Here is a 13,480-nt window from a genome sequence, read left to right as displayed (position 1 = left end):
TGATCGATTGAAGTGAGTGACGCAAGAGTCCAAAACGTTTCAAAGTTTTCAATGTGACGTGTGACTAAGACATAACTTTGAAAGGATGAGTGACACGAATAAGAATTCTTTATGTCAAGGTTAAGACAATGTCGTGATTGAAATTGATCCGAAATTATGAGCATTATGAATTTTGAAAACTATACAAATTTTACAGCGAAGGATTACTGTGTGAAAAAAACCATGATTCTATAAAACTTTATTTTTCAGCCTACTTCCGCTTACTATTTTATGCCCCTCCAGGTTTTTGTATATGTTTCCTGATGCGATAAGAACTTGTGGCGGTTCTGACGATTTTAACACAATTTGGGAATTCATATTTCTTTATTTTATAAATATCCATCTTGTGTGGGATGAGAATTTAGTCTTACTTCTTGACTATTTATCTATGCTCTTAGCACTCGCGTATTTATAAATAGGTTCATAAAATAAATTGAAAAAAAAAAATTGCCAAGGGGAAGGCAGCGAACGACGCCGTTAGGTGGACCAATTATTTTCATTATTTTGGCACCTTGCGAATTTTACCATTTTAGACTTTTTCCGCAACGGCTAGTTTCCTAGTGACCGTTTTCCCGTCTCCCAAATTTCAAATCTGCAATCGACCTTCAACCCACCATTAATCTTCTTCACATACCGCAACTCCCAGAAATCTCCCTTCACTTTTCGAAAAACACCCACAAAACCAAATTCAAATCCAAAGCTCTGGCAACTTCTTGAATTCGATCTCTGTTAAACCCACTCGGCAATTCAAATCAAGGACCAAGAATTTAAAAAATGGTATATTCATACGCGCCCGCATACTACTCCACAATCCACGACTCCATGACCTCCCTGTGCAAGTCCATTCTTCCCTTTAGCTTCAAGAAGCGGCGGTTGCCTGCGGCGGAGCAGAGGCTTTCGAAGCTGCAGTCGGATAACCTCAAGTGGCAGCAGGACTCTTTCCACCAGATTCTGAACTTGATGGGTCTTCACAAAGAAGGCATCTTGGCTGAGACCGAGGTGTCCGCTTTCCGATTGCATTTGCTCGAAACCCTCATTGCCTCTCAGGTGGCGGAGCATGAACAGCCGGTTATTCTGAGAGACAAGTTGCTGTTCTTGCAGGTAAAATACCAGTCTGCAATCTCAGCTCTTTCCCTGTTTTTTTTATATTTCGATTGGATTTTGTTTCTTGGTTTTCTGAGTAACCAACAATGTTTAGGAGCTCTTGTATGCGAAATGCATATCGGAAGACGAGTACCATTCTTCGAAAAGGCCGTTGCTGCAGCGATTAGAGGCACAGGGAGCTGAGATCGAGGCCAAAGATATAATCGCTTCAGGGTCGCTGCCAGCGAAGGAACCGAAAGAGAATACAGATCAAGAGCAGTGGTCGGAAATTGACTTGAAGGATGAGAAATGCTTGCTAACGAAGGAAAAAGAGGGTTCAAATTCGAAGAACAAATTGAAACACAGCTCGGCAGTGAAACAAATCAAAGGGGCAGCTTCGGTGTTGGGATTTGTATCACCTTACAAACATGGGAAAAACAGGGGAGAAAAAAGCATATTCGATTTGCCTGATTCGTCAAAATTCTCTTCTTCCAGCTCTTCTAAGCATCAAGGAGGAGATCAATCGTCGATTCTTATGCCGGAAAGCTTGCCACAGGTGCCAGTGAAAGAGAGCGGCAGCGCAGATCGAACAAGGAGGAAACCGTTTAGGAGTCTGTTTCAGAGAGAACAGAAAGAGGGTCAGGGGGATCATGCCCACGAAAATGAACAAACACCTTCGAAATCGGCGAAAAAGCAATGGGGTTTTGATGGATTCAAGAAATGGAAGAGGAATGACTCGGAGGACGAGACAACTCCGCTGCCGCTACACGAAAGATCTGATAGTGAGGCTCACTTGAAGCTTGTTCCAATCCCCATGGGTGAAGGGCCAGACACTAAGCTCATAAAAAGGAGGCTGCCTTCGGATGGTTCTCCTTCCGATTTCTTCATTGACAAGGTTCAAAACTGTTTGATTTAATTTCGTAATTTTCCGGCTAATATTTGAAGCTTGATCCGAAATTGAAGGTTGTTTTTTTTTTCTTTTCCTTTTTGTATGATCTGAAGGTTTTAGGGGAGAAGATAAAGAAGGAGCTGTCAAGAATTCAGTCAGAGCTTTGCGCTTCAAATCCAAATCTTCGATTTACGTAAGCCTTTCGATGACTCTTTCTTAACATATACATTGGTATCGAAAAGCAATCTTTTTATATCGAAAATATATGAGTTTGATTCTTGTGATTTGCTCAGGAATGAACAAATTGAAGCTATTTCGACCAGGCTTCCGGTGGACAAGGCTGATCTGAAGAAGTTCTTTCCCAAGTGAGCAAATCTTCTCCGACTAAAACCATCGCCTGTTTGTACTTTCTCTCTTATTTGTCATTGATTTGTGTTTCGTTGTCAGGTCGTGGTGCGATCGGTATGGAGAAGTTGTCCTGGATGTGGTGAGGAAAGAGTTCAAGGAGCATGTTGGGGAGATGGAGAGCTTGAGAAATGCGGCAAGAGAGAAACACGGTATCCACTCAGCGCGATGGACTGCATTCCAAGATGACGAGGAGAATTGTCACCCGAATCTCTTTGCTCCGCCGCGAGACAACAACCACAATTATACTTCAAAGTTCCATGAAACCAATCCATTCTGTGATGATCACATTCACACCACCCCTAGGAAGCTGAGATCGAAACCGGCAGCTTATACACAAGAGCAGAACCAGAACCAGAATCCCTTTTGGATCCCGGGGCACGGCTACTAATGCATTTTTTGAGTAATTGCTTAATATGTATTTTGATTTAGAGATCGCTTAATATGTTGTATGAACTATGAGAGAAGAACTCTGTTCTTCCAAGCATTCAAACTTTATGTTTGATTTGTAAATGTAGGCAATGTGTTATCTCCTTCAATGTTTTGGAATTCGATTCGCTCCTTGATTTTTATTTTCTTAGTTCTTCTCACTCACTATTTGAAATCCTCTAAGGGCTTTCATGCAAACATCCAACATGCGTGTAATACAAGAAACAAATCAATCAAAACATACGACATGATCATCAGGAGTTAGGGTTACTTGCGATGCCGGCAAATTGGCGGAATTGGATTGGAAATCAAGTTAAAAATCGAAAATTTGGCAGCAGGAGGAATCTTTTGCAGAAACCTGAACCCGAGTCGTCTTTCTAACAAGATACTATACTTTGACAACAAAACTAGCCAGATTTCTTCAAGACGTTGACGACAACACTAGCAAGATTTCTTAAAGACGTTCAAGTAAAGGCAAAGGAATCTGCAAGCTTTTGAGCAATAATGGGAGGTCCGTTACCAATAATTCCAGCAAGAAACCCACTATTTGAAAAAGATAAAAGAAAAAGCAGATGACACTTTACCGCAACAGTGAAAAGCAATCATGCTTATACACCTTGGTGCGGATTAAAGAAACTTTACAACATTACAAAGAACTTCAAAACATTATAGCTATCCTTAGGTTTCAATCCTTGAAGAACTTCAAGACATTATAGCTATCATTGGGTTTCAATCCCCACTGATCCCCCTCACCCTTAACAACTAACAATGTAACTTCCTAACGCTGTCGTTTGTCAAATAAAAAAAGAAAAAACACATAACCAACAAAAACGAAAATTCTAGGGTTTGCTATATCTGAAGCCTCTTTGTTGAGATGAAGATGCCAATACATGCACATTCATATGTAAGTATCTCATTTTTTCAATCCCTATACGAGTACTATAAATCCGCAGCAAGGACGGCAGACGCTACAATATCGTGGATTTCGGAAAAATTCAGATACAAGTTAGTATTGGGGGACCCAAAACATGTCGTGGTAGACGCGAAGAACCGTCTTTAACTATATACATTACTGTGTAGTATGTACAATTAAATCACAGAGAGATATCTCCGAGTTAGAGACAGAACAGTCGGTGAAACCCTCACGAACATCTCCTCGGCAAAGCGGGCAAACTCTGTAAGTAGGAATGAACAGAGAGATTTTCGGTGAGAAAAAATACATGGGGAAATGAAGGACAATCATGGAGGGGGGGAAAACAGAGGATGGCAATGACAATACCCGTGTATCTCTTTGAGCCACTTATCAACGCATGACATGTGATACTCGTGATGGCAGGGAAGAACTCGAATTTTGTCTCCTTCCTCGTACTCAGCGAGGCATATGTAACACCTATCAATTATTAACTCACCATGATCAAACAAATTCATTATGCTCCCTAATGATGAAATCATTTAAGGCCATAAGAAAGCAGGCACAACGCATGACTTAAATTAAGTAAAACTTACTGTTCAACATCATCCCCGGACTTTGATTTGTCAACCTTTGTGTGACTTTTAAGAGGAAAACCATCAACAAGAGATGCTGGGGCAGGAGCTGAGACCATCGATAGTGAAAGCGACACAGGTTGGCGGTGAATTTCATCCAAAACCTGCACATCGCACATTACAACAAAATTAGGTTTGATACATTCATAAGGTACACAGTAATCTGTAGTGTAATATCTGCCCCTAAGCTTAACCCTCAAACATAGATAAAAACTGCGGAAACCAAATCACAGCCGTTCAACCTAGATTGGTAAACATGCAGCCAAAGCCCTCAAAGAGACCTCAAGAAGAAGAATATACTAAAATCATCCCTGATTTAATTAAGTTGCATAAATACCCTCCTAACTTAAGACATATGCAAGAGTTCAGAAAGAAAATGACCTCAAATAGAGCTTCAGCGAGCATGACAATTCTTGATATACTTGCCCGAGTACTAGACTCTTCAGCCATCAAGAATGAGCCACATGAGCACATGCCACGAGGGTGGATTCCCGTGGGACAAGAGGTATTACGCTGGCCATTATCATCAAGGCCAACACGAAGTCTTTCCCAGACCTACAAAGGGTCATACAAATGCAAATCAATTAAAATTACTAGTGGGACTCAAAAAATAAAGCTGCTACAGTTTACGGATTTCTCTGGCCCGTAAAACATCTGGATATAACACTTCATAAAGTATAAAAGTACCTTTGATGAATGATATATTTGTAAACCATGTAAATGAACATACGCATATCCAAAATATGGTTAAGCCCCCCCATACTCTCCCAAATGAAAAAACTCATTTTTTAAGATCCAAGTTAAGCCATGTAACTGAAACATCATAATATTTCTTAATATTAAAAACTATCACCTCAGATCTAGAATGTCGCCGTCGTTCACTCGAGTTGGGAATTCTATTGGCCCGGTGACCAGAATCAACTCCAATTTCATCATCAAAGAAATCACCACTCAAACCAAGCAGCCATCTGTCATGAAATCCCATATCCTCAGTATCATCAGTAGAGAAAAGAATGGTTGGTGAATCAATAAACCTCCTGGGGCTGCGCCTTGAAAATGCATCCCAGAACAGTCGCCTGCCATTCCTTCTAGCCTCACGATTACTTGCATCAGCATTGCTACTCCTCAATAAGTTGGAAGAAATGCTCATAACATCAACATGAAGTACGCTTCCATCTTCCTGGCCTTGTTCCCTATTGGACACAAGGAATCCTAAACCAGAAGGCATTGCCTCCCGAAGGGAATCATTTCCAAGTGAGTCGAAAGATGACGGAGTTTCAGAAACATTAGCAGAATCAGTATCAGCATTAAAACCCTGTACACCCCTTACGTCAGCCACATGATTCTCAACAGACACTTCCTGAGAACGGGAATTCCGAATCCCTTGTGGAGATGAACTACTTGGACGCATAACCTCGGGACAGCTCTCAGATACATTCTTGTCTGCTGAAATGTCAATGCCATTGACTGAATCCACATTAGCAGAACCATTCAAAGAGACTGTTTCTGAAGATTGTTCTTGTCTAAACAAAGTACTAGCGGTAGTACTATTATCCCTACAAGACTGATCGTGACTATAATCGGCACTTACCTGATGAGGTATTAGTTCTTTACTTTTGGACAAGCACTTCCCCTGGTTACTTGTGTCAACACTGCTTAATCCTTCTTCAACAGTGCTCTCAGATGATGATCCAATTTCAATAATGGGGCAGGTGAACTGTTGTCCACTACTGAAGACTAACGAGGTTCCTTCTCCAGAGTTCCGGACTTGATTGATATTAAGATCAGATTGCTCTGCATATTTCACAAGACACTCAGGTGCGTGATCTTCCATCTGCAGGAAGAGTACTGAAGCAAATCAGTCTCCTTATGTAATCTATATGACTATAACTACCAAGTACAAAATGATTCACGAAATTTGAAGGGTATTGGTAGAAAAGGTCAAAATACACTATCAAGGCATGAAGCAAATCAGTCTCCTTATGCAATCTACATGACTATAACTACCAAGTACAAAATGATTCACGATGAAGGGTTTTGGTAGAAAAGGTCAAAATACACTATCAAGGCATGAAGCAAATCAGTCTCCTTATGTAATCTATATGACTATAACTACCAAGTAAAAAATGATTCACGAAATTTGTAGGGCATTGGTAGAAAAGGTCAAAATACACTATCAAGGCATCAATACAACTACGTACCACCACAGTTCTTTGGCCACCAAAAAAGTATTAAACTTACTTTTCTATACTGTCCATCAGAAGAGATGTGCATTTACTCCCAAATGAACACAAGTAACACAGGAATAAATAATTTCAGTTATATGCTAAATAGACTAATGCTAGGTATCTCAACTTCAAACCAACACCAAGCAAAATTTCTGCTTCATGACTTCATGGAAATAATATATTAAGGTTGTCGTCACAAGTGCATCGCAAAGCACTAAATAAAAACAACTGCAATCATTCGATATCTAATTACATGCCTCGACTTCTCCAGAAGATTCCTAATACGTTCATCATGAGGACTCCCATGAACAATAATAGACTTGCACACAATTATATTCTTATACTCTAGCAAAATATCGTTACTCATCCAAACTTTTCTAAATCTTCTCTATCTCCCGAGAACGGGTGTATATATACACAGAAACATTTTTACCAACCACTTCACACTACTACATCAGCATCATGACTGATTCCCAGCTCAAGAACATAAGTTGCGCTAAAGACTATGTGATCATTTCTCCGCACCATTAAGAACCTTGACCTTCAAGTTCTACGATAGTAATCAAACTCTATCCAACCATTTCCCTGAGCATCCTACCAACCACTCATCGGGGATCATCATTAAAGTTCATATTCAAAAACATTAAAAAATCAAACAACATGGTTCAGACCCCAAAAACAAAGTTAAATCCTTTCTCCTCATTCACGATTGTTATACCGGACTTGAACAAATGTATACATTAAAACAAACATAACTCGAACTGTCAATTCAATGTCCCCATTAATTAAATCCCCAAACTTTTTTCAACAACACGGTCACATAATTAGCAGTTTTAAAATACGAATACAATATTCACAATTGCAGGGAAATTATAACGAAAATTCAAAGTAACTGAATCATTATGATATTACCGAGCACAGGGCCAATTTTCTGCATCAGCTGGACAAATCCCATAGATTTTTATTGGATTGTAACTTGAATTGAGGAAAATCAAACCCAAAAGAAAATTAATTTAATGAAAAAAGCTTAAAATTCTTCTAATTTGCACCAAATGATCAAATCCCAAATCATCCAAAACCAGTAAAAATCGAATTTTGCATCCAAAAATGTAAAAAGTATGAGAAATCCAAAAATGGGCATTGACGATTGAATTGAAGGCATCAATTTTAGTGGAGGACGATGAAGAAAAGGGTACCTCGTGAGTAGCACGTGCAGAGGAGCCACCACAGACGAAAGAGGAGAGTATGGAACGACTGGCGGTGCGATCGACTCGGGCCCGAGATGGGCGCGAGCCCAGTCGACTGCTGCTCGAACCCATTTTAGAGAGAGAGAGAGAGAGGGGAGAGAGAGAGAGAAAGAGAGAGGAGAGAGAGCGCTTCAGAGTTGGTGATGAATGATGATAATTGAAGCAAACCAGCTGAGAGAGAGAGGGCTTTCCATTTTTCCTTTTTTATTTCAAATTCAATTTTCTTTGGGTATTAGTTATAGGTAACTGTAGTTATCTATCTATTTAAATTTCACGATAACGGTTGTAAATAATCGTTTAGATAATTAAATGATTATGAGTATAACCGTCAGTAAAATTTAAATAAACGGTTATAGGTATTAACCTAGGTTATAACAGTTACCCGTTTACTCGTTTATTTTAATACATATATAAAATAAAATAAAAAACAAAAAACCTAATTTGTAAGACTGTAACCTCTTCGTATAATGGTGATGTGCATCATAGTAGCTAGGTGATGAATCTGACTGGTATGTTTAATTCACTTTTAAATTGCTGCCATGGGAACCGGTTGTGGACCTGTGGTACGAATACGATGTATAATCTGAGGTCACATTCACTAGTTATACCTTAATGCGTTCTCTTCTAGCTGTCCTTTTTTATCCTTCATACATATTTCCTCCTACATGCCAACACCTCTGGTTAAAAACATTTCTTTTGGGATACTAATTCAATTTATACATTTCTTTTGTAGGTCTATTTTAGTGACAACGAGTCGAGGAGACTTTGTATTCGTAAGTGTATAGTTTTGAAATATTTTGGAGCTTTGATCATCTAATATTCAAGACAATGACTAACTTGAGTTTTTAGAAACTTTACTTTGTAATCATATGAATGTTATAATTGAATACTTGCTTGGGTATAGAAGAAAAATATGTCGAAACTACATGAATTTTCTTTCCAATATGCTTGCTCAAGTAATGAGAGGTAATTTGTTAGTAAAAAAAATCAATTATTAGCAAATATATTATATTACCTTGATTGATTAAAACTGTCGTTCAACTTTATTGTTTCAATTATTGGAGTTGTATACGGTTACAGTTTAAAAAAAATGTAAATAGGCGCAAAAAGGGGTAAATGGGTTAAAAAATGGATAAACAGGTAAACAGGTATGGATAAACGAGTATACAGTTACGGCTAAATGAGTACACAGTTATGAGTATGGTTAACCGTTTATAAACGGTTATGGGTATGGGTATAACCGTTCAGGCAATTACTCAATGGGTAAATGGTTATGCGGGTATGAGTATAAGCAGTTGTGGGTAAATAATCGCAATTACCCGTCCGCCATAACCATTGCCTATCCCTAGTTTCTACAATGGACCAGGCTTGACCGAACCATCAAATATATGGGCCTAGATCATCAAGTTTCGACCCAATGTATTCAGTATAAAACAAAGTTAAGAGCAACTCCACCTTTAAAAAATGAGTTGACTCAAAGTTCATTTAATCCACCTAAATGAATAGTAATATACTCCAATGAACATTAATTAGTCAAGTGCATCCATCCTAAAAAATGAGGTGGGCAAGAATTTAGTCAATTCGTATTAAAATATTATTATTATTTTTTTTTATAAAAAAATAAAAAATAATTTTATTTTTAATTTCGGATATAATTTTTAACCAATTTTGTCACATTTCATGTCATTTTTCGAAAGTACAGTTTTGAAAGATGGTTAGGTGTGTGTGTGTATATATAATCTTTTATTTTTAAACAATTTTTTTATTAAGTTAATTAATCTGGACCGTTGAATTTCAAAAAAAAGAAATCCAATAGCCCAGAAGTGGACACATGGCCCATGGTAAGATTCTGACTTTTTTTTTAATGCTGGAACCCGCACCTCTGTATCCCACACGCTAGCAGTCAAAAAAAGAAATTCACATGTCTGACATTAGCCTGGCGTCATGTAGGCCGATCTATTGCTCAGTCCATTATGTGTGGGCTCAAAGATGGCCTCTACTTTGGGCTATCCTATTGGGTGGGGTGAAGTGGAGGTTTTTTTTTTTGGGGGGGGGGGGAGGGGCGCTTAAAAATAGACTTTGGACTAGCACATTTGTTAGAGATGGAAATGCTTTGGGCTAGCAAATTTATTAGGGATGGAAATGCTCTAATAGGAAAAATGTTAGGCTTATCATATTTTTTATACTAAATGTGTATAATATTTTTAATAAATATGGGATCTACAGTGTTATTTGCACACTCATTTTTATCTCTCACATATTCTTGTTAATTTTTAGTCACTCGTCTTCTTCAATTCATATCGTTTCCGATCGAAAATTAAGAGAAGTGTGTGAGAAGAAAGAATGGGTATGTAGATGACACTATTGTATAAAAAAAATTTGATAAATATAGTATTTACTCCTATGATAAGATAGGGTTACGTGTTTGGTATATATACGAGTACAATGAAGCCATGAAATTTGTAGTGGTGATTGGTTACATTGGTATACCTGAGATGTGAGGCAAAGTTATTATCATCACAAAGACAATTATGAAACTTATGGGCCTTATATTTTACTAAAAATTGACCTCCATCTTCCATATGTGAAACTTAGAGAAAGATCGTATACGTTTCATGAAAGTTTTTTTTTATCTGACAAGGAATGCAACATAGTTTTTTTAACTAAGATGTGAAAGACAAAATTATTCCCATCACGAGGATAATTATGGAACATGGCCCTTATATTCTACTAAAATTTGACATATTAACTACATTTTACTAGAAAGATATACAGAAAGCTATACATGTTTTGGGAAAGTTCTTCTCATTTGACAGAGAAAATCGATAATTTCAAATGTGTCAAGACATATGATTATCTCTATTTATTTATAAATTGGAGGTAGAGAAAAATGGCAGCATTTTAATTGGGATTTGGATTGTCTATCCTTTCTATCTCATACCATTTCTATTCCCTCCTATTTCTGTGGTCGCAGTTAAGCCATATTAACATTTTATATTCTCATTGTTTTTTGTTTTATTATTTATATAAAAAAAATCAATATAAAATGTTAACGTGATTTAACCGTGATTATAAATAAAAGAGAAAGAGAAATGTATAGGATGGAGAGAATAGACAATACAAGTCCCTTTAATTGTGGTGTGTTTGAATAGTTGATCAAGGTATCGGCAGAGAAATATTGAGTTGAATTGTAGGTATTCAACTACCAGCAAGACAACCATGGATCGACGGGTGTGACTAGCAGTTGGTGCATGTGATGGACACGTTTTACCTGTACAGAAGAAACACCATGTCTGTATCTACATAGCTTTCTATCCTTTCTCCACGTAGTTCTGCACCCCATTAACAAAAAGGCAAATTAAAATATATTATACAAAATTAAAGACCTAACTTTAATGCTTTATCCACTCCTATAAAATCTACATAATCGTCGAGTTCTGACACACTTCAGAACAATATATCTACTTTTATAGTTGCAGGGAACTAAGAAAAAAAGAAGATCGACTGAGAAACATGCCTGACCATCCACCACCACCGGGCCATGGTCACGGACCACCTCATCCTGAGCCTCCTCCGCCGCAACCCCATGCTCCTCCTCCTCCTCAGCCAGGCGGTGGACCTCACGCACCTCCCCCTGGCCCTCACCCTGGCCCTCCTGAACCACACAAGCCACATCATGATCCCCATCATGGTCCTGGTCATCACCACCCATGAATCATCATCCATCGTATGATGAATATATATGCTTGCATGCATGTATGTAGATGTATGGTGTATTGTAATGTAATTTCTAGTTTTAACTAAGTCGGTGAGTACTCTCATGATCATGCATTTTTAATGAATGATGACTTCGTGTACCCAAAAAGTATGCATGATTATGTAAATTAATAAGATGGGTTTGTGGTTTTAATTTCCTCTTAATTAATTAGTTAATTTGGTACGCACTGAGCTGCTGGTCAAAGTGTGGTTTAAGATGCAAAATTTCCATTCCTTTCATGTTTGAATTAAGATGCAAATCTAATTACAAACAAATATGCTGCAACTAACTAAAAACCCGACGTGCAGCAGGTCATGGATAATTTTTGGTCTTTAATTCGATCTGTTAATTGAGAACTGTCTAATTTAATTGCTGCAAAAGCTAGCTTCTGAAGTATGATCAGTGTAAAGAAACAAATAAAATTAACATATACATCATCACTACAATTAACTTTTCTGATGTAGGAGAACAAATAAATATGCGCATATCGTCAGTGCATAATCCGCACTAATAATACAACCGCACTAATAACACAATGTTAAATAAAAAATGTATGTAGAAAACTATTAGATTCATTTCATTGTTTTATTTTTCCATCCACATTATAATCTCACCCACCTTAAAAAGTTTAAAAATTAAAATGCTATTTTTCCACCCACTATTATTTCCAAAATTACCTTTAATATATACTTACATATGAAATTATAAAATTGTCTCTTAAAATATATAACAGATAATATGTAAATGAAAACCACTAAGGTCTGCAAATTCACATGGAAACGACAGAGGTATCCAAATTCAAAAGAATTCGACAACGACAAATTTAAAAATACGATGGACAAGTTCAAATGACCTACACACAAATTATTTTTCGACCTTTTCAATAGAAACATAATCTTCTACCTCTTCTGTAGAAGCATCATCTTTCACCTGTTCAATGAAAAAGTCATCTTCTAAGTCCATTGCTATTTATTTACTTTCTCTGAATGAAAGGAGATGAAAATATGAGTTAGGGTTTAAGGCAGACAAATTGTCTCTCATACCCAACCTTTTTTTTTTTTTTTTTTTAATTAAGTAAAACAAGATAATTAATATCCTTGTCAGTCTTGTTGTAAATGGACAAATTTGTAATTAAAAAAATCATTAAAAAGTGGGTGGGAAGACAAGACATTGAGGTAAGAATAACATCACTCTTATTGTATTATATGAATGTAACGCCGCATGGCCAAATGGCTCCCTTTAGCCCTATAGCCTTGCAAGAAATTATATTTTAATAAATAATATTAGACCATATTTTATATCATCTCCAACAAAGAGAGCCAAAAGGCCATAGGCCCTTTTGAAAAAAAACCATCTCCAACCAAAGGGGCCAAAGGTCATAGGTCAAACATAATTTATTATTTTAATTAAATTAATATGGTTAATTAAATTAAACTACCATATTAAAATAAGGTTTTCGGACATATTTTCAGAGTCACTTGTCGCCAAATGAATAAGCCTCCGGATTTCTAATCTCAATAATTTTTTTATAGAATTTCGAGTGACATGTGTCACTAGCGTAAGTGACTCTCCAGATTTCTTATTTTTATGCAATCTCAATAATTTTTCGGATAGATTTCGAGTGACACGTGTCGCTAAAGTGAGTAACTATCCAAATTTCTTATCTTTACGTAAACTTAATAATTTTTTGGATAAGATGTCGAGTGCCACGTGTCGAGATGTAATTGGTTGTGCAAATTTTAGATAGAATTCTTATCTACATGACACATTTTATCTTCAGCTTTCAATGTTGTAGGAATGGTGTAGGTATTTGTAGAAAAAAAAAATTAGATTTTTTTTTTAAATTCGTCCAAAGAAC

At 37.1% G+C, this 13,480-nt stretch overlaps 2 protein-coding genes across 2 annotated transcripts; one reads left to right on the top strand and one right to left on the bottom strand.

Moving 5' to 3' along the window:
- The first annotated feature begins 321 nt into the window (after positions 1 to 321).
- On the top strand, positions 322 to 2,988 carry LOC103933832. The gene is made up of 5 exons (XM_009343521.3): positions 322 to 1,140; positions 1,238 to 2,017; positions 2,125 to 2,204; positions 2,305 to 2,376; positions 2,459 to 2,988. Exons 1-5 carry the CDS (start codon positions 814 to 816, stop codon positions 2,805 to 2,807), a joined length of 1,608 nt encoding a protein of 535 aa, XP_009341796.1. The 5' UTR covers positions 322 to 813; the 3' UTR covers positions 2,808 to 2,988.
- Positions 2,989 to 3,809: 821 nt separating this feature from the next.
- LOC103933831 (E3 ubiquitin-protein ligase RNF6) lies at positions 3,810 to 8,067 on the bottom strand. Its single transcript, XM_048567399.1, has 6 exons — positions 7,815 to 8,067; positions 5,244 to 6,224; positions 4,772 to 4,945; positions 4,352 to 4,494; positions 4,125 to 4,235; positions 3,810 to 4,020 (listed from the first exon to the last, which is right to left on the bottom strand). Exons 1-6 carry the CDS (start codon positions 7,935 to 7,937, stop codon positions 3,915 to 3,917), a joined length of 1,638 nt encoding a protein of 545 aa, XP_048423356.1. The 5' UTR covers positions 7,938 to 8,067; the 3' UTR covers positions 3,810 to 3,914.
- Between the last annotated feature and the right edge of the window lie 5,413 nt (positions 8,068 to 13,480).

Source organism: the organism of the source record quoted next, unplaced genomic scaffold, assembly GCF_019419815.1.
Source record: "Pyrus x bretschneideri cultivar Hongxiangsu unplaced genomic scaffold, Pyrus_bretschneideri_v1 Contig44, whole genome shotgun sequence".
NCBI classification, from domain to species: Eukaryota; Viridiplantae; Streptophyta; class Magnoliopsida; order Rosales; family Rosaceae; genus Pyrus; species Pyrus x bretschneideri.
This window is presented reverse-complemented; position numbering and strand designations above follow the sequence as displayed.